The sequence below is a fragment of the Diabrotica undecimpunctata genome, chromosome 2 (assembly GCF_040954645.1).
Source record: "Diabrotica undecimpunctata isolate CICGRU chromosome 2, icDiaUnde3, whole genome shotgun sequence".
NCBI lineage: Eukaryota > Metazoa > Arthropoda > Insecta > Coleoptera > Chrysomelidae > Diabrotica > Diabrotica undecimpunctata.
The window spans coordinates 1,953,424-1,975,147 of NC_092804.1; the positions used below are offsets into that span (position 1 = coordinate 1,953,424).

General features: G+C 32.9%; 2 protein-coding genes across 2 annotated transcripts in view; one reads left to right on the top strand and one right to left on the bottom strand.

The window, feature by feature from the left end:
- Positions 1 to 13,530, bottom strand: part of LOC140434047 (uncharacterized) — a 36,142-nt gene extending 22,612 nt beyond the window's left edge. Inside the window, exons 1-13 of the mRNA XM_072522040.1 lie at positions 13,272 to 13,530; positions 13,049 to 13,168; positions 12,690 to 12,970; positions 12,304 to 12,443; positions 11,714 to 11,861; positions 11,485 to 11,656; positions 10,579 to 10,838; positions 10,245 to 10,473; positions 8,055 to 8,197; positions 6,605 to 6,789; positions 3,373 to 3,470; positions 931 to 1,151; positions 380 to 603 (exon numbers count right to left, since the gene is read on the bottom strand). Of these exons, the coding sequence (XP_072378141.1) occupies positions 380 to 603; positions 931 to 1,151; positions 3,373 to 3,470; positions 6,605 to 6,789; positions 8,055 to 8,197; positions 10,245 to 10,473; positions 10,579 to 10,838; positions 11,485 to 11,656; positions 11,714 to 11,861; positions 12,304 to 12,443; positions 12,690 to 12,970; positions 13,049 to 13,168; positions 13,272 to 13,392 (2,342 nt within the window). The 5' untranslated portion in view covers positions 13,393 to 13,530. The remainder of the gene's footprint in view (positions 1 to 379; positions 604 to 930; positions 1,152 to 3,372; positions 3,471 to 6,604; positions 6,790 to 8,054; positions 8,198 to 10,244; positions 10,474 to 10,578; positions 10,839 to 11,484; positions 11,657 to 11,713; positions 11,862 to 12,303; positions 12,444 to 12,689; positions 12,971 to 13,048; positions 13,169 to 13,271) is intronic.
- Positions 13,531 to 14,644: 1,114 nt separating this feature from the next.
- Positions 14,645 to 21,391, top strand: LOC140433132 (testis-specific serine/threonine-protein kinase 3-like). The gene is made up of 3 exons (XM_072521184.1): positions 14,645 to 14,978; positions 15,227 to 15,483; positions 20,826 to 21,391. Exons 1-3 carry the CDS (start codon positions 14,849 to 14,851, stop codon positions 21,345 to 21,347), a joined length of 909 nt encoding a protein of 302 aa, XP_072377285.1. The 5' UTR covers positions 14,645 to 14,848; the 3' UTR covers positions 21,348 to 21,391.
- The last annotated feature ends 333 nt before the right edge of the window (positions 21,392 to 21,724 follow it).

Sequence of the window (21,724 nt, forward strand, 5' to 3'; positions counted from 1 at the left end):
TGATATAGCAAGGACTATTATAAAAGAGACAACAATTATTATCTCGAAGATCAGAACTAAATTAACGTCAAGATGGATAGTCGATATACCACGTATTGGCGCAACATCAACTAAGTACTAATTACATTTAGGATAAGTAATATTGTAAGAGTGTACAGTAGTGTTTTAAATAAACTTGTCATCTAATACAATAACCACGTTATTTACCATACCGCATTGGCGCTGCGATCTTAATCCGAATAGTCAACACTAATGTTATAAAAACACTTCTTTACTCACCACTTCGTGACTGAAAGTAATCGAAAGTAAGTGACGCTCACATGTTAGTGACTCAAATTGAATAAAATAAATTCAAAACGAAATAAAGTTATGTACTTACTGATACTTTTTGTGCACTAGGATTTGATTCAAGTTATTGCCCACTAGCAAATTGAACACGGACGAGGAGTTCATTGTCGATTTTTGGCGTAGATCGTCGACGTTTATTAATTCTATAGTCAATTGTAAACCGTAATCGTTTGGTTCCAGGCTCATCATAAAAATAGGCAAATGTTTCACTTCTTCGATGAGATAGTTACCAAAAGGTGGCTTTCTTTTTATAATCTGAAATCCCAGTAAATGTAAGCACAACAAGAAAAAAAAATCGGTTGACAAAAAAATAATAAAGTAAAATAACAGTGGAGTAAAAAAGAAATAAAAATAAACTAAAAAATCCGAAATATGAGGAACGACTGAGGAGACAACAAATGAAAAAAAAACCAATGAAAGATATAAAAAAAAATGAGAAAAAAATGAAAATGAACGCAAAAAAGAGTAATTTAAAAGGAAATAAAAGAAAAAGCAAAAAAGGGACGAAAAAAGAGAAAAACCCGATTGGACAAAGGGCGAGGATAATAAAATAAGGAAAAAATAAGCTCAAAATGATCTCACCAGCTCTAAATCGCGTGCGCTAGATTCCAGGATCTTTCCAAAAGTATCTTTCCCGGCGTTCGCTAGTTGGGTAGCAAAAGTACTACCGATTCCGGTCAGCTGCTTACTGATAAACGGAGAATTTTCCCACAATTTGGCTGTCAGGCATTTTCCGAATATTATGGCATTGAGCAGAGCCATGTAGCAATTATCCTTCCGCATCAAAATATAATCTATTAAACCTGAAAAGTAATAATAAGATTATAAACTGTACATCAACATCAATTTTTTTTCGATTGTTTTATTTGCGTTTATATAGAAAATATTAGAAATAGCTGTCTAATTAATTAAAGCATTAAAAAAGTGAAATGTATACGAGCCCCTTCATATATCAGTTGGCCCAACGTTAGATTGATAAGAAAATTAAATTTTAGAGAACAAAAATAAAAGCGCAGCGTAAATTTTAGAAGTTTTAATGAATCTAACAACATTTTTGAATTTACTAATTATAGAAAATATTTTATAAGGTATTGATTGAACAGAATAATATAGATAGAACAAAGTAATATTAACAAAAAAAAATGTGAGAGTTTACCACTGAGTTACATCCCTTTTATTTTTAATGACATTCACATGATTCTTCGAGGCATAGTTTTTACCAAGTTCTGACAAAATTCTAATGTAAACGAATCCCATATTCCTTTTTTTTTTTCTTCAATTCGTTGACGGACCTGGCAGGATGTTTTCTCAAAGCTTTTTTCATTTCGCGCCACAAAGTCTCTATCGGAGATAAGTAGGGACTGTTAGAAACCTATTCTAGAAGTTTTATTATGGTCTTTAATCCATTTTAAACTCTTTTTTGAGGTATGACAACCTGCACCGTCCTCTTGGAAGACAAAATCTTCCGCTGATGTTAAATGGTGTTCCACAATCGGTAAAAGAGATTCTTCTAAAATATTCAAATATTTGTCTGTGTTTACAATCCCATTGATAAAATCTTCATTTTTCCTGCGAATGACGCGACTCCTACTGTCTCCAACACACACTTCAAATCTGGTCTCATCACTCCATTGTATTGAATCCCATTACGACTGAGTCCAATCTTTATGCTCTTTTAACCATCTTAATCTATTTTGATAGATTTTGATTTAGAAACGTGTCTTCCAATAACGTCACTCTATAAAACGCTTAACTCCATATAATTTACTCGTCGATTTTTCACTATAATGCGTCTTAATGCCCTTAGATCTGCTTCGGTTATTTTACTTTTTCTTACATTTCTAGGTTTTGTGACGACCGAACCTGTAGTTTTGTATCTTCTGACTATATTTGTTACACTATAGCGTGACAATTGCAACATATTTGCGAGTTCCGAATTGGATTTGCCAGAATTAAAAAATCTAATAATGATTGAACAAATTTTGTCATCGATAACTTTACCTCGACTCATTGTACAATCCACTAACGGCAAAAAGCTTTACAATACTACAAAATACATTTTACAGTAACTGACATTATTATTGTTTTGATGTCATTTTTCCATAGCTCCTCTGAATTTACCGTAATTATGAAAAAATCAACGTATGTTGACATAAGTCAATGCATAGTCAGGGTTTAGTGAAATTTTTTTTTATTGTTGAAAATAAATACAAAACCATAAGGGTAATGTTTTTAATAAATATTAATAAAAATGAAATATTAATTAATATGGGAACTTATAAAAACATGCAGAGTATAATTTGTTTATGGTAATCTACTTAAACTGCAAATTCCATAGGTGGGCCAACTGATATGGGAAGAAGCTCGCTTGGGAGTGAAAATACGCACAATCAACTTTACGTAATTATCAACATAAATAATTTATTGAAATAAGCACTTACCCTTTATTGTTGCAATTAAAGTTGTAATAGAAGGTATTTCAAATGGAGTCGCGAAAATTTCTTGGAACAATAAAGCCTAAGCTAACAAAGCAGTGGCGTTTCAAAAAATATTTACGATTTAAATCAAATTGTTAAAGATAGGTAAACACAATGTATTAAACAATAATATTAGATTATATATGGCAATATTGAAATACCCTCTAGAAAGCGTGTTTGCTGTACTCGTGGCAAGCAAAATTGATGTACCGCGGAGAATAATTAACTTTATTATACTTTATTATCTTATAACGGAGTCTATTTATCGAACGGCGCGTATTCACCTCGCTTACGCAAAAGTTAAAAGGTCTAAGTCAAGAAACCGCAAAAACACTTAGGAATATATTGATAAAATTCAAATATATGATTCGGGGTTAAAGTTAACACATTATGTTTAAGTATGTTTTATGTATATTCGAATTTATTGTTGCGGTTATCAAAAATCCTTTCATCCTGTTATAAAATATGTATAAATTGCCAATTTTAACGTGGAAAATTTATAGAAGATAAACAACAAGAAATAAGTAACGTTTTTTCGAGTACTTACATTTTATAATACGCTGTGCACTTCGTAGAATCTGATATGATTCTGTCTGTATATTTACGTCTGTGATTTCTAGGTTTCCCAACACCGCTTGAATGATGCTAAAATTTAAAAAAATATCGCAGTTACAGAAACGCGAGGCCGCATAGTTTGCTGAAAGTTTTATCAAAAAACTAAGTAATTCTCCGGGTTTATATATAATAATATAAGGAATTTTAAAATTTATATCAAAAGTTTCAAAACAAAAAGGTATAAAATCTGCAAAACACATATTACTACGAGAGTGTGTTGATGCGAAAATGAAGAAACTCTTTGATCAAGAAATAGAGAACAACAAAAGTTCTGGAAAAAGAAAAATTGATCACATTTATGTCAAAACATTCCGTAAAATATCAAAACTTCACGTAAACTGTACGCCTTACATCAAGCGTCACGCTTCACGTAAATGTAACGTTTTATGTTTCAAGGAATATACCACGTTTCACGTCAACTGTCAACTACAATATTATTTAACCTGTCATTAGAGATTGTTCTATGACAGCAAAAATGACACTAAAGGAATCATATAAGTACATGAATCGACAAGATTAGAAGAACAAAAGTAGACCTGTAGAAAATGTTTAGAAATAATGACGTGTTGTCACATAAAATGTCAAAACGTCACTAAAAATGTCACGTTTCTCCTTGGAATTTACGTAAAATGTTACATATAATAAAACGTCTCATGTCAAATGTCACGTTTTATCAGTGGCGGATTCAGAAATTTTTGTCGGGGAGGGGGGGGGATCCATGGGTCTTGAGGGTGATTTTGATATAGGGTTTTTTGCCCCTTTACGATTAATATGATCTGTGCTTTATGTAAGGGAACCATTTTCTCAATAATTATTTTAAGCGATATATTAAACCAATGAGAAGTTATTAAACCCAAATACCATGCATGTGCAAAGAAGGGTACAACATTAAGGGGCCTTAAACTTAAACAAAAAAAAATTTAAACCCACATACTCTATGACAGTAAAATCGAGTAGTTATTAAAATATAAATACTGAAAAATCAAGGACTGTCAAGTTAAACTAAGTTTTTTAAAGACAATTAATTTAAACCCACCTATCCTATAGCTACAAAATCAAGAACAAACCAAGGATAAATAAGTATAAACTAAAGTTAAGTAATTTAAATGCAATAACTCAATGTAAGTGTAAACATTATTGAATGTATTAAACATTCCCAATAAACTCTATCTTATCTTTAGATATCCGATATTAATTTGTAAAAACATTCATTTATTTCATATTACTATACGAAGTGGAAACATGGACTCTCGGAAATACAAGTATGAGGCGTATAGAATCCTTTGAAATGTGTGTTTTTCGAAGAATGCTGAAGATTTCGTAGACAGAGCACGTGGCCAACAACGAGGTGCTGAGAAGAATAAGGTCTGAGAGAGAACTCTTAAATATTGTAAATAACAGAAAAACGAGTTTTCTAGGACATATGCTAAACCAGTTAACATTTCCTCTGAAGTTCTATTTCTAAGCTAAGTTTTTAGACGCTTAAGCGTAGAAAAACTACGCTCTGCTGTTGCTGCACTGACTGGAAGTGTAATTAATATTTGCAGAAATATTCTGATATTTGGAGACATATGAATATCGCAGTTTTCTAATACTTCTAAAATAGAATCAGGAAGCCATTATTTTTCACGACTCTTTTCCACTTTTGAATCCACAGTGAAAACTCTTGTTTTGCTTTGGAATATGCAGTAGATGGTCCAATATTATCCTGGAAGGTGTCAACAATTTTTTTTTAATGCAACTTTATCTTCTGGTGTGTTATCAGTTTTAGGTAAAACAACTCGGAGATTAAATATATTCATAACTTTCGAAAGTGAAAGGTGAAAGTCGTTCTTCTAAATCAGTTAAGATATTGTCTAAAAGGCGTAAATAAAAAGATCTTCCGAAATATTCTTCGTAAGAGTTAGCAGGTTGGTTTTGACGACAGGTTTGACGAGAAACTATACGAGGCATCTTCAATTCAATGTCTAGTTGTTCAGCTATTTCCTTTACTTCATAGTAAAGTTGGCTAAAAACAGATTCAGCATTTGATCTTTTATTTTGAAGAATGCATTTAGTGTCCTCTATTGCCTCAGTAGCCTTCTTCAAATCTAATTTTGGTGACTGAAGAAGACGACTAAGTGATACAGTTGTACCTAAAACATCACTAAGACAAACTACTGAAATGAGAACTTCTGGGCTCCTAATAGTTTACATTAATGAAAATGCATCAGCTGATGCATTTTACTGTCCTTTCACGTAGAAATTGTTTCAAGAGCGTTGTATATTTTGATGATTGATTTACCCTGGAACTAAAGATAATAATCGAACAATTCTCTGGCACTCAAATGACGAATTGACAAAATTTGAAAATCGCGAAAGTCGGAGTAGCGTTAGTCGAGGTATTCAGAATTGCTTATTTTTTTAAAGAGCAATGTAAAAAGGCTTCCGCATAATTCTGCACTTACCGCTAAAATAAATTAGATTGAACCATTTCAACCCTTGACTTCCTGCTTATAGGATTGATGGGTTTTAAATTGTTTTTTTAGGTTTATTTGATTGATATTTAATTTTGTTTGAGGGGGGGGGGTGGTCATGACCCCCGTGACCCCCCTTGGATCCGCCACTGTTTTATGTAAAAATGTCACGTAATATGTCACGATCCACGTTACGTGTGACCTGGAACTGTGTCTATAAAACATTAAACCTATCTAGAATTTATTTTGATAGCAGAATATATACTGTAAGAATCATATAGTACAAGAATCGATACAATCTCAAGATCAAAAGAAGAAGAGCGACTACTTACCTACTTCAAAACTATTCTAAACTTGTAATATACCGATAATTAAGTAATTTTTGGTTTCTCTATTTCGTAAATTATTAAGGGCCGATTGTTCGAACGTTAATCAAAACTTGATTGTAATCAAATATTTAATTAAAATCAAATACGTCACATTTTGAGGTTATGTTGACTGATTTATTTTGTTCAATTTTATTATTTTACGTTTTAATTTAAAATAAACCATAATTAAACTCTTTCTGATGTTTTGACAGCTACTGTGACGTATTTGATTGTAATTAAATATTTGATTACAATGCAGTTTTGATTAGCGTTCGAACAATCGGCCATAAGAATAATATAAATAAGTAAAATTAAAAATATTTTTCAATCATTAACTTACCAGTTGACTTTCATGTCGCAAGTTTTGATCTTTCCGTTCAAAGGAAACCGGATGGTCTGCTTTTTGGCATTTTTATTTAACAAGTTCAAAGTTTTCTTGTCATTTACTCTTAACCGCATATCGGCGAATTCTTCGCATTTAGATATCATAGTCAGGATTTGTATAAAAACTTCTTTACCCGATATCTAAAATTTTTTCGATTAAATTCGATAAAATGTAAGGTAATGTACATGATATATTTTTTCATTACAAAGTTTAGTATCTTAAATTATGACACAAAGGACAAATGATTGGAAAACATCGTTGTAATCTAATACTTATTCATGAGGGTCTTCACGAAAATCAGTCTTTCACTATTGACTTTCACATTGGATAAATTTTGATTTTTGGTTTAAATTTTTTAAATCTCACAATCCAATCCAATTGAACCGGCTGTTCACACACAGATGAAAATGTTAATATTGACGGTGATCACCAATTCGCTGAGGAATATTTATTGCCTATGTTCCGTAACAGCAATATTTAATATTTTTATTTTATTTTGTATCATATCATTATATCACACTGTATATTAGTTTAAGATTTATAAAATTCTTTTGTACCATCTAATAATCTGTACGGCGCCGATAGCTTGCATTCAAATAACTTTCTAGACATAAGCTTCTAAAGTCGTCAAATAATCATAACAATGAAAGGATTAATAATTTCCAAATTATCGGTTTGAGTCATTCGAAAATTCCCAACATTAACGAAAGTTGAAAAATACCCTTCTCAGGTAATTTTACCAATGAAAAGAAAGTCGAAGGTATTTTAAATGTAAACATATTCTTTATATACGTCGAGGGTCAGGAGGGGGCGATTTCTGAATTTAAGAAACGATTTACGAGCGTAGTGATTCAAGTGGATGAGTGAACATCAGTTCGAATCAAGCATTGGATGAGCGCTAGGCTCCTGTCCGCACTAGCCGCACCTCAGAAGGTTTAACACAGTCGGTATATTAATAAGTTTACTCAGTTCGTGTCAATATTGTATCACCGACAAATTATCTAGTCTTTTGCACATAGATTCAAACTAAAATTCAAACTAAATTTCAATCATAAATCAGCTATCGTAAGCAAGTTATCGGCGTCCAAAATACGTTCTTGTAATTGTTTAATAGACTTGTTAAAACGTTCTTTGCGAAACTTTCATTTCTCCCAGTTTTCTGACAGGTCCTTCAAAGAAGTATACAAAGTGAGTCTATTTCCCTAAGGACAAAACTTGTTTCCCAAGGGAAAAAACCAGCGACCTATGACTGGTGCGCGATACAAAAGCATCAGGACGAGGTGTAAGGACAAACACACCTGCATCTTCGCTCAGCCTGCACATCAAGCTTTAACTAAGATCATAACAACATTATTCTTTAATTATTCAAACTAGGAAGATACTTAAACAAAATTAAAGAACATACCTGAGTGAACATCTTCATAGTTTCGAAATCGACATAATATCTCGCCATTAAACTGCCCGTCATTGTTGGAGCCACGTTGATGTTTTCGTCCATAATAATCATCCCTGCACGTACCAGTTTGTTTAAATCTATCTGGAACATTTCTGGAAAGTACAAGGTGATTGTCCATTACGTTCTTACATATTAGATGAGCAATATCCTTTAATTTTTAATCAAATATGTTTAGGTAATGCAAAATGTGCAATAATTAATTCGTTGCACTACCCCCACACTCAGTCTCCTCAATCCGCTAGACTGCTGTTAGACCAGTAAAGAAAAGAAAAACAGTAAAATATCGTAATTAAAAAATTATCGATTCCACGTACAAATCCTATACAGGTTTTTAAATGTTCTAAACGTTATATGAGGTATATCTGATAACAAGTCCTTGAAGAGGTACATCTGGTTTTGCTTTGTTTTTTTAAACAATCATTAGAAGTGCCTATAAAACCTTTCTTTTTATACAGAAGATATTTGCGTATTATTACCAATGGCGTATATTATATTACATGTCATTGATTATTACTAATATCCGTTGATAAGTATTTATAATATATATAATATATTATAAATACTATATTAATATTATATTATAGTATATAATGTAATATTTTCGAGTATTTTATATGGTCGCCGAGTGCATATTCAGAGGAGCTTTTTGGCGAATATCAAAGTGTTTTAGGCCTGGTCGATCAATAACAGACCAAATCTTTGTGCTAAGGCAAATACTGGAAAAAACCAATGAATTTAATATCGACATATACCATCCTTTCGTAGATTTTAAATCGGCCTATGATAGTGTCCTAAGAAATAAATTGTATAAAGCCATGGATGAATTCGACATCCCCGATAAACTGATAAGATTGGTTAAGGCTACAATGCGTAAAGTTGTTTGCAAAGTCGAAATACAAGGCGAACAATCACAGGCATTTGAAACGCATGTTGGGCTGCGACAGGGAGATGCGCTGGCGTGTCTCCTTTTCAACATAGCTCTGGAAAAAGCGGTCAGGGATGCCCAAATAGACAACAGAAGAAACATTTTTAATAAATCATCCCAAATTTTGTCATATGCAGATGATGTTGACCTAGTTGCCCGCACAACACGCAAGCTAGAAGAAATGCATACATTCTTGTCAACCAAGCGAAAGATCAAGCGAAGAATAATCCTAGCAAACAAATGGTATTTTGGATTAAGTAGACATATGAGAAGCAGAAACTTAAGCCAAAAATAACCATATACAAAAGCCTTATACAACCAGTGTTGATATATTGGTCGGAGACATGGACCATTTCCAAGGCAGATGAAAACCTCCTGCTTATATTTGAACCAAGGATCCTGAGAAGAATATTCGGTGGCATCTCTGAAAATGGTGTTTGGAGAAGGAGGTACAACTACGAGATATATCACAGATATAAACATATATTTGGTGGTAAAGACGTAGTATCCTTTATAAAAATAGAAAGACTAAGATGGGCAGGTCATCTGGCAAGATCGTAGCACAACAACCCTCCTAGAAGAATCCTTATGTCACAACCTGTGGGAAGTAGAAGTAGGGGTAGGCAAAAACTCAGATGGAGGGATGGTGTAGATGAGGATGGTAGAAAAATAGGCGCAACAAACTGGCAACAATTGGTAATGGATAGAACTGACTAGCGTAATATACTTGGGAAGGTCGAGGTTCTTTTATAGGGCTGTAGCACCAATGATGATGATGAATGCCCTAGTTTACTCCGAAGTATTTTTTAACAAAAATTAAAAGTGATATTTTAGTACTTTGCATATCTACTTTGAATATAAATTATCCTGAACATGGTAGTATTTATTTCAGGAAAAAATTATTAAACAAGTAGGTTAAAAATATTTACGTTAAATAACATTATGCAAGAATACTATTTATTAAAAAAAATATAACAAAATATGCAAAACTATGAACAACGGGTTAATGACACATATATTTATTTTATACCTAAAATTTAGCTAAGTGTAACCTTATGGGGAACACCAGTGCAGTTTACCGTGCCTTTTTCTACAACGAAACGTTTTCTGCGAATTCCGTTAATCGTTTAGACGTGCAAGTTGGTTGAATGTATTGTAATAAATTGTGCGTGTTTTAAATATATTCGTAAAAATAACAACAAAGTATATCTTACCTAATAATTTTCGGTCCAATTGATCTTTCGTATAGTTGAGCGACAATCCGTAGTGTCGCGGATTCGCCCGCGCCCGTACATACAGAAAGGTGGAAGCCAGCCATTGCAAAGCCACGTCCAAGCCTGTGATAGTGCCCAAGACTACCTCGGCGTTTAGATGCTCAGTGAGATGCCTGTGTAGGTTGGATTCTATCGGTTCGGTGGAGCTCAACATTTTTTCGATCTTATCCTGGGAAGCGAAGTCGTTTGTGTGATTAAAGCAATAATTATAAACAAATAAGAACGAACAATATTAAACAAAATGAGAGAAAAGAGCAGAATCTTAGTGACATACCTTGTCATCATTCGTTGTTAAAATTAAAGCAGTGGCGCTGGTGTCAAACTGAGGTCTTCCAGCTCTTCCGATCATCTGATGAATGGCAGTGGCGCTATAGTCTTGAAAACCTCTATTGGTATAGCATTTGGTCGATTTAATGATTACCAAGTGTGCGGGAAGGTTGACGCCCATGGCTAAAGTGCTGGTGGCGATCATGATAGGCAAATCGCCTCCCCGGAAGATTTCTTCTACTATGTGTCTGGTGCATGGATCCATTCCTAAATGGTATTTGACTTTAGTTACAGAAAACGACATTTACGCTGCAGGGATTTTAACCTCCCATATACGCCACTGAATGAATATAATGTTCGATAGTTAAGACCGTCAAGGGTAGTCGGTGACTCAATATAATCTCATTTTAAATAACGTTTGGCATAAATTAGAGTTAAATTCATAAATGTTTTTAACTTAATAGGTCAACAATGGTGAATTTTTGTTATATATCTTTTAAAATGGCCATTTTTGTGCAATTGGTTAAATAAATCGTGCAAATGAGACAATGGTGGACGAAAGTCTGTCCGAATAGCACATGACGATAATGAACACCATGCAGATACGCCACTGAATGGAGTACAAGCTTTCGATATTTTCCCCGGTCAAGGGAGTCTGCTAAATTACTATATTCTCACAATAAATGCTGTTTGGCCTTCCAATTACCACATTTTTCATAAGTTTAGTAAAAGTCAGTCTTGAAATGGTTCCAAATACAAAAGAACTGAACGTCACAAGTATTATAAACCCAAGTAGACTCCCAATATCGGTAAAAACACACTTATTGGTACTAAATTATTAATTGTTTATAAAAATAAACTAACATGTTATGTCAAACATTAAATTTAAATGTGTAAGACAAAAGGTACTCGCCTGCATGATGGACTCCAATACCGTTTTTTATCATTTCTTTGATCTTTAAATCAGAAATCGGCTGTGAAAGTTGTTGTAACTTCTCTATCTGACTAAAATCCAACTTGATATTGAGAGTCTGCAGTAAATGTTTGGCTGTCATCTCCACGCTTTTTCTCGTACTACAGAAAATCTAACGAAATAATGACTTATAGTAAAATACTGACGGTTTATGTGTGTAGTGACTTACTAGGGCCGGTTTTCCTTCGGAATATTGTATCAGTAATGACTGCAATCGATAGTTTAATGAAAGATCAAACTTAAAGTGGTGGTTTTGGTGTGAGTTGAAACCGAGAATGATTTTATTCAAATGTACGGGTCGTATCTCGTCTGGAAATCTATAAATAAACACAAGAAGATGCTATAAACGCAGCAACAATAAAGTTATATGTTAAAGAGTTCTTAGGAAGAGAAAGTGGGGAAATACAGTGCACATAAGAGACAAAAGGTAATTAAAAGCAACTTAAACTTGATTTTAAAGGTGATATTTGCACCCGCTTTGTGGAACTATTCAAAACTACTTAATTTTGTTACACTAGACTGCTAGAGCATTTCCGTAATATTCAATACCTACCCCGTAGGGTAATTTTATGTTAGTGACTGGTATCTAAGATGTGGATCCAAGAATCACCGGAACAAGTGTTGTATAAGAACGTTAAATTGATTAATATCTCTCTCTTGATTTTTCCCGCTGGCGGTATTCCCCCTTCTACCAACAACCGCAAAAACAACAATTGACAGGAAAGATTACAATTAATTATAATATAATACATAACTTACCGAAAATATTTAGTGCTTCCTATCCATTCTGCGATATCCTCAACGTTGCCAATCGTCGCAGAAACGGCGATAAATCTTATTTTACAGTTTTCAATATCATTAATTGATATAGAATTCTGTACCGTCTTCATTCTGGTGACCTAAATATAAAGGTGGCCGATTAAACTGTTTAAATACTAAAAACCATTAGTCATAATGAGTCTCCGATAATTCCCACGACAGAAAGAACTTCTTTTTGTGTTTTTCAAACATCTTAAAGACCACTTATCTATCAATATTATCATATTATACGAGAAGAAATAATAAAAACATCATTCATGAGACTTTTCGTAGCCTTTAGTATATTAGAGAACATTATAAAACACTAATAACATGCTTCTACTTACAATAACCTCTAATGTTGACCCGCGATCTTCCTCATTCAGTAAATGAACTTCATCGATCATAAACAATTTTACTATTCTAACCATACTCTCGTTATCCTTCCATTTCCTGGTCAAACTGTCCCATTTCTCTGGCGTAGAAATGATCAAGTTGTGATGAACTAAGTTACGAAAGTCGACGTTTTCAGAATCTCCTGTTACACAGATACAATTGATACCGTAACGAGAAAATTTGTTGTTCCAATCTACGAGCCGCTCCTGACAAAGGGACTTTATAGGAGATACTAGGAATTTAATAAAATAGAGATATAAATAAATATACTCATAATTGTATTTAAATAAACGATGATTATTTTACTTACTGTAAACTATTTTAAATCCTAAAGTATCGTTTTCATTTTGCATTAACAACCTAACTATTGCTAACTCAAAAATCGTTGTTTTCCCCGAACCTGTAGGCGAAGAAACAACGATGGAATCATCTACAAACAAGTATTATTCAAGACATATTCTATACTATTTATAACATATACAGCATATTACAAAAAACAATGGAAAGAAGGTAATAAATATCAAAATACGTACCGGAATATATAATGTCGTCTAAAACTTCCGACTGTACAAAATTAAAATGTACATATTGGGAAAATATTTTTCTAAAATGTTGAGGAATCTCTTCAACGCTGCGAAAGTTTTGTAGCGCCATTTATTTAAGTAATAAATTTTATAAATTAAACAATATTCAGCTGCATACGGTGCAATTTGTTTTTAAAATATATAGAAACGATTCCAAATACTTTTCAAATTGAATTCTGACAAAAATTTTATTTATTTTGACGTAACGCACAGACAATGTGGGAAATATTGCAAAACGAAAATTACTACAGAATTTTTATTTAAAACAGTTTCCAATAAAGCTTAAATTTATCAAACAAATTAAAAATAAGTATTGCTTTAATGTATAAAAAAATTAAATAAATTAAATAATAATGATTTAGCAAAAGAGTTAAATATTAATAAAAGATAATACTCTTCTTCATAGGCAACCAAACATACAACAGTCCATTAAATGTATTTTTAATTTACTTAAAAACAAAGTATTAAACGATTTATTAAATTTTATTATTTTATATTACTAAAAACTCCTTATACAATTTGCGTATTTTTATTAATGGACAACTAATACTTTTTTATTAATTCTAACAGACAAAACTTTAAAAATTTTTGTAAAAAAGTTTATGAATTACAGCCTGTAGATTAAACGTATTTTCAATTAAAATTCTTTTTTGTTTTTAAATTTTACATATAATACATTAAAATGTATTCTATTACAAATAAATACATTACAGCCCAACAAATCTTCATGAAAGTAAATATAAGTTTAGATAATATAAGCTCATTATAAAGAAATTATCTACTAAATATAGGGATACTAATTTAAATTAAATGTAGATTATTTTTAAATTTGTTGATATTTACAATATCTAATGCAGTAGAAACAGAAAAAAATGTAATATAATTACTTATATAGGCAACCCAACATACAAATATGCCCATCAAATGTTGCATAGTATACCAGAACTTGGATAAACCAGAGATTTATGTAAGAGAGTACATATTACTCTTATACATATCTCTGGGATAAACACAGTAATATCAAAGAATATAGACGCTATATAAGCGTCTATATTCTTTGGTAATATCAAAGCGTCTATATTCTTTGGTAATATTATAGGAAGTCTGTCACCGTGTAAATAAATCTTTAATAAACGTTTAAAATAAATTTAAATTAGAAAAATATCTACTTAATATTGTTGATACGTTGTTAATGAATATTTATTGTTTTCTGACGTTTTAATATTATATCTGACATAATCTATAGATAGAACAATAGCAACAGGAAATTTTGGGTAACATGATAAAAAAAAATAAATATTCGTAACATTTATTATAATTAATCCTTTTCTCGTCATGAACCAAATTATAACAAAATAGGAACACATTTTCGAAAGTATATCTATTATGAGTTAAAGTTAAGCGAATTTTCACTTAAATAAATAATATAAAAGTAGGTACCGCTAGCTCTGACAGACATGTCATAAATAAAGGTTTTTGAAAATAATATTGAACAGTTCCCATTAAAAATTTGCTCCCCAGTAAACATGTTAGAGACGTTAAAAAAGTTGTCAATTTCTGAAAGATGTTCCAAAAATTCAAGTATTTTTGGTTTTTGTATTGGGCAGGTGATCGGAAAAGGAGCCTACAGCAAAGTCTGTCTAGCTACTCGCTGTGGTTAGTATCCATATTTAAACTTTACTAAAAAAAAGAGCAAAAAAGTATTTTCTGATATTGGAACAGTATAAGACGAGACTAAAAACCAGTAGGGAAAAAAATAGGAGGACCACTTTAAAAAACTGCTGAAATAAACTTTTTATTCGGATGTGATAAAATTATAATATGAAATAAAAAATACATAAAACGCGGAAATATGAAAGCAGGATCTTTCTCTGTAAATATTAATGACTGCAGTTTTGTTTTAGGCACTAATCAGAAATCAGCATGTAAGATAATAAACAGGAACAACCCACGTGAAGAATTTATCAATAAATTTGTTAACAGGGAGCTGGACATTATCCGAATGGTCAAGCATCGGAATATAGTAAAAGTGATTAAAATTGTTGAGGCTCCGAGTAAAATTTATGTTTTTATGGAGTTTTGTAGGTTGGGCGATATTTTGGAATATATTAAAGACAATGGACCCTTTACGGAACAAAAAACTAAGGTATTGTTTAAGCAGGTAAGTCTATAACGAAACTATTTATAACCAGAAGACAAATAAGTATGCATATATGTATATACAAACGTAAAACACCTAGCGGAGACTTGCAAAATACCTTATGGGACATGTAAAGCTTTTTGAAAATACTTTCTCCCCAGATGAGACACTTGGTACTTTCTTTTTCTTAAGTATTTATTTGTAAACTTCCACTACTTGATATCGTTAACGTGAAAAGTTGTATTCACATCAAGACTCTTTTTATGTTTTTTTCTTTGTTCAAGCTGTTTGGTTTGGTTTTTTTCTGGCTGGTTGCATTTTCTTTTCTTTTTTCTCGGCTGCCTTTGTGATCTTCTCGCGTAATTCCTTAAACCTCTTTAGTCAAAATCTCACTCTTTTCTTTTCGTCACTTTCTTTGAATAATTTTCTTCCTGAAAACATCTCCGGCTTTTCATTAGCTCATTTCTTTTGTAGGGTAAAAAAGAAACAAGGCAGAGTTGCAATTTATGTAAAAGCAAATCTTACGTATTCTCCTCTTAATCTAAATGAATATAATGTAGAGCAGAGTTTTGTGCAATTTATGTATCTTCAATAAAAACCAATATTTTAACTGTATACAGATCGGGTAAGGGTGACTTTGACTTGTTTTTGGTGAATTTTGAGAATGTCATAACGTCCTTGCTTAGTAAAGCAGACAAACTGATCATACTTGGTGATTTTAATATAAATTTTAAAATTGAATCTGACCCTTCTTTTGATATTTAAAATCTATTAACATCTTTTGGTTTAAAAGTAACTATAAACGATTATATTAGAATCAAATCCCAGTCCAGTAGTTGCATCGACAAAAATATGACAAATTTTTCTAAAAATATCTACAGAGTGGGCATATTTGTACCTTGTTTTTCTGATCATCGAGCTTAATTTTTATTTATTGACTCTGAGCATAAAGTTGTTGACAGTAATCAAACATTTCAACGGTTTATTACTTCTTCTGGTTTACAGAAGCTTAAACGTGCGCTAGCTAGTACAAATATGGACTTTTTCTATGATATTAATAATGATCCTGATTTTTTGACAGTTTTTCTTACCGGAACTTATAACAATTTAATATTAAAGCATTTTCCACTAAAAAAACGTACAACAAACTGCTAAAGAAATACTTGTGCAATGGTTTAATAATGAATTAAGGTCTTAAAAATCTAATCTTTCTCATAATAAACACATTGCAGATGCCACTAAGGATCCCGATTTGTTCAAAGTATATAAACAACAAAAATTTGAATATAATACTAATAAATCATCATCATCCAGCCTCAAGAGTCCACTGCTGAACATAGGCCTCTTCCTCGTGTTTCCAACCCCGTCTATCTTGCGCCGCTCTCATCCAGTTTTTATTGAGTCTTCTTAAATCGTCAGTCCATCTTGTAGGTGGTCGACCGACGCTTCTCTTGTCTTCCCTTGGCCTCCATTCCAATAACCTCTTTGTCCATCTCCCATCTGTCATTCTGGCTATGTGTCCTGTCCATCTCCATTTTAGTCTGGCTATCTTCTCGATGATGTCAGTCACACCGGTTCTTCTCCTGATGTCTTCGTTGGTTATTCTGTCTCGCAGAGTTATTCCTAACATGGACTGCTCCATTCTTCTCTGCGTGACTCTCAGTTTGGTAGCTGCTGCTTTTGTTAAGGTAAGTGTTTCTGCTCCGTACGTCAAGACTGGGAGGACGCACTGATCAAATACCTTTCTCTTTAGGCATGTGGGCAGCTCACTTTTAAAAGTTTCTCTCAGTTTTCCAAATGTTGCCCACCCAAGGCCGATTCTTCACTTCAGTTCATGAGTCTGGTTATCCCTGTCAATCATAATTTCATGTCCCAGGTATTTATATCTATCTACGAGTTCTATTTCTTTTCCACCAATACTGATGTTCTGGTTGGGTACCAAATTGTAAATTGGGATACTAATAAATACTAAGAGGCAAATGGATCTAATCTTCACTGATTGTGCAAAAGCATTTGATAGGGTTGACCATGATTTATTACTAGAAAAACTTGGCACCTTTGGCCTCTCAATTAATACATTAACATTTTTGAATTTGTACCTAGCAGATAGAAGTCAGCAAGTTAGAGTTGGTAATTTTTTCTCAGAGGAATATTCCGTAACTTCTGGAGTTCCTCAGGGCCGCAACCTGGGATCAGTCTTATTTGCTTGATTTATAAATGATCTTTCTAGTTGTCTTAAAATTTCCACTTGTTTATTGTTTGCAGATGATTTTAAGATGTTTAGAGTTGTAGAAGATCAATGTGATTGCCAACTATTACAACTAGATTTGAATGCGGTATCTAATTGGTTTCAGATAAATAGAATGGATCTAAATGTTAGAAAGTGTTCAGTGATGACCTTCACACGTAACAGGAACTTTATTAAAATGGCTTATTATATCAATAATAGAAAATTGCCCAGAAAATCCGTGTGTAAAGATCTTGGTGTGAATTTTCAGCAAAGCTTGCACTTCAATGATCACTATCACATTGCTACTAATAATGCTTTTAGGATGTTAGGATTTATAATTAAAAATACCAAACATTTTAGGATGATAGATCTTCTTTTTCAGGTGCCATCTCCGCTACGGAGGTTGGCAATCATCATAGCTATTTTAATTTTTGAGGCAGTAGCTCTAAATAGTTGTTTCGAGCTGCATCCAAACCATTCTCTCAGGTTCTTAATCCATGAAATTCGTCTTCTTCCGATGCTTCTTCTGTCATCTATCTTTCCTTGCATTATGAGTCGCAGGATACCATACTTCTCGCCGCGCATCACATGTCCGAAATACTGTAGCTTTTTTTCTTTAATTGTAAGTACAACTTCCTTCTCTTTACCTATTCTTCTCAGCACTTCATTGTTCGTAACTCTATCTACCCAGGAAACCCTCATAATTCTTCTATAGGTCCACATTTCAAAGGCGTTAAGTCGTCTCATTGTGTCTAGATTTAACGTCCATGATTCCACTCCATAGTATAGTACACTATACGTAACATTTTGTTAGGCGTACTTTAAGAGCTAATGTTAGATCTTTGCCACATAGGACCTTTTTCATTTTCATAAAATTAGAACGTGCTTTTTCGATTCTGACTTTGATTTCTGCAGTGTGGTCATTATTTTCTGTTATAAGTGTTCCTAAGTAAGTGTACTTTTTTACTCTTTCGATCTGCTGGCCCTCGACTATCAAGATTTCGTTAGTATTATGTTTTTTTTTTACAAATTTTCATAAACTTCGTCTTTTTGATATTGAACGAGAGTCCGTACTCCCTACTACACATTACTGTTTTACTTATGAGCCTTTCCAGGTCTTGTAAACTATCGGCTATTATTACTGTATCATCTGCATATCTGATGTTGTTAACTAAGACTTCATTTACTCTTATGCCTACTGTTTCATCTTCCAGAGTTTCTCGAATTACCTCTTCAGAATAAGCGTTAAATGAGTCAGTCATGTTTTACTTTATCAAACGCTTTATTGTAGTCTATAAAACAGATGTAAAGAGGACGGATAACATCTAAACATCTCTGCGTCAGCACGTTGAAGGAGAATAGTGCCTCTCTGGTACCCATACCATTGCGGAACCCATATTGTGTGTCACTAATATCCAGCTACAGTTTGGAGTGAATTCTGGCGTAAATAATTTTCAACAGAATTTTCAAGGTATGTTTTCAAGGACATTAAGCTTATGATTCGATAGTCACTGCACTCTTTGGCATTCACTTTCTTTGGCAAACACACAAATGCCGATGTCAACATTTGTCTAGGGATGTTTCCCGTAGTATAGATAGCGTTGAACAGTTCTACTATTATGTCCAGGTTTTTCTCGTTGACCAACTTTAATAGCTCGCTTGGTAATTCATCTGGACCAGCAGATTTATTGGTTTTCATTGAGTTTAATGCCTGACTAACCTCTGATTTGGTTATCTCTGGACCTACATCTCCCGTTTGGCTATCTACAGATGTACTAGCTTCTCTCTGGTCATGAAATAATTCCTCGATGTACTCTTTCCATCGTCGTAGTTTTTGTTCTGTATCCAATATAATATTTTCATTTTTGTCAAGCAATATATTCGAGGTTCTTCTACTTCCTACTCCGGCTAGTTCTTTGACTTTTTTATGTAGATTAAAGTTGTCATATCTGTTTTGCAGTTCTTCTATTGCTTTACATTTTTCAGAGAAGTAGGTTTCTCTAGCCTCCCTAATTTTTCTTCTTATTTGGTTTTGAAGCTGTTTATAGCGGACCATATTGATGGTTTTGTTTTTTCTCTTTTCATTCATCAACTCTAGAATTTCTTCGGTCATCCACTCTTTTTTTCTTACATTTGGTTGTTGTAAGTACTTTCTTACTTGGTTCCAATATAGAGGTTTTGAAGAATTGCCACTGCTGCTCTACGTTGCAATTATTTCTTGGGTTTCTATCTAGATTTGTATTTAGTTTTTGTATGTTAAGTTTATTGTTGTTGCGACTTTTTTGCGTCTTTTTTAGTTGAAGTTGAAACCTAGCAATAAGAAGACTCTGATCAGAGGATACGTCTGCTCCTGGATATGCCTTTACTGCCTGAATTTAGTTTCGATATCTGTGTTTTATTAGAATGTAGTCAATTTGATTTATCTGTAATGTAGTTAAATAAATACTCTACTCTAATTTTCAAAAAAAAAATCCTAGGCTCATTTGCTACAAGCGAAACTTTGTCAGTCACAATTTGAAATAAGGAAGCTTGGGTATTTGAAGTCCATTGCAGGATTTAAAATTGCTGACAGTAGCTAAAGGTAGAGCTGTCACAGTAGAGCTTCTTCACACGAAAGATGTGCAGGGTGGAAAAACTGCTACTATAGAACACGATATTAGTAAATTTTCAGAAGAGGTAGAGGTTTGATGAAATGAAAACTACACGTTTTATCAATTTTGATAAAACAATAAAACGTGTACTTTTCATCTTATTAATATGATTTCACGATTGATTTCTGAGTCTTGAGGCAATGAGAACTTTTAATCAGCATGACCAAAGTTACATCTCTTCAAAATTTTAGCCAATTTAACTGAAATTACTTTGACATAACAAAAGTTCCAGGGACCTTTTTGATAATTATTCTTTTACAGACCTTTTGGAAAACGTTTCCTTATTGGAAATCGAAACGTCAAAACTCATGTAAAATGTAATTCTCATTGCAGTCAATTGTGGTTTAATGCCATATAAAAAACATTTAATTTAACTTAAACAAGAAAACAGTTTCAGAACTTCTTTGGCCTTCTTAAATTACAATCTTTTTCAATTGTTCTATATGATATATAAAAATTAATATGAATCCATTTTATTTCAGATTTTGGATGCTGTTCACTACCTACACAATTTGGGTATCGCGCACAGAGACATCAAATGCGAGAACATTTTTTTATCCAACGTTAACATTGCAAAACTAGGCGACTTCGGATTTGCCAGACATTGCCGAACCAAATCGGGCAAATCTATCCTCTCAGACACGTTTTGCGGATCAGTAGCGTACGTACCTCCCGAAATGCTGCAAAAGAAACAGTACGATCCCATGAAGTACGACGTTTGGGCTTTAGGGTGCGTCTTGTACATATTTTTCTTCGCTCAAATGCCTTTTGATGATACTGATACGAGGCAAATGGTCAAAGATCAATTGAATCGGAACGTCAAGCATTTGGATTGGTGTTCTCATAATTTGGGAGACTTATTACTTAGGATCTTGGAGCCGGATGTTCACGTAAGGATAACAACCAGTCAAGTTATGCGCCATCTGTGGTTGGATTCTGTAAAGTATACTGCCAAAAAGATGAATAGACCTTTTGTCTCTTTATCTGATAGTCAATTGATTTAAAAAATTTGCAATTAGTTGTCTAACATTATGAAATATATTATATATTCCAATGAAGCGTTTTATTCTATTACCAGCAGACTTAAAAAATATCATCTCGTATATTAATTATCACCGGTTCAATATCTCACTGCAAACTTTTTTTCTTCTACTTTCTTGACGTGGTTCACATAATTATGCCACTGCCCTTTAGATACGCGTTGTTAAGCTTCTAATATCAACCGTTCTACCTCTTTTTCTTTAAAATCGACGTTGTTTGAAGCAAAATACCTTTTCACGTGATTCCACACCATCTAAATTGGGTTAAGCTCGCAATGGTAAGGCGGCAGTCTCAAAATCTTAACGCCATATTTTTCCGTAATTGTTTTAATTTTGTACTT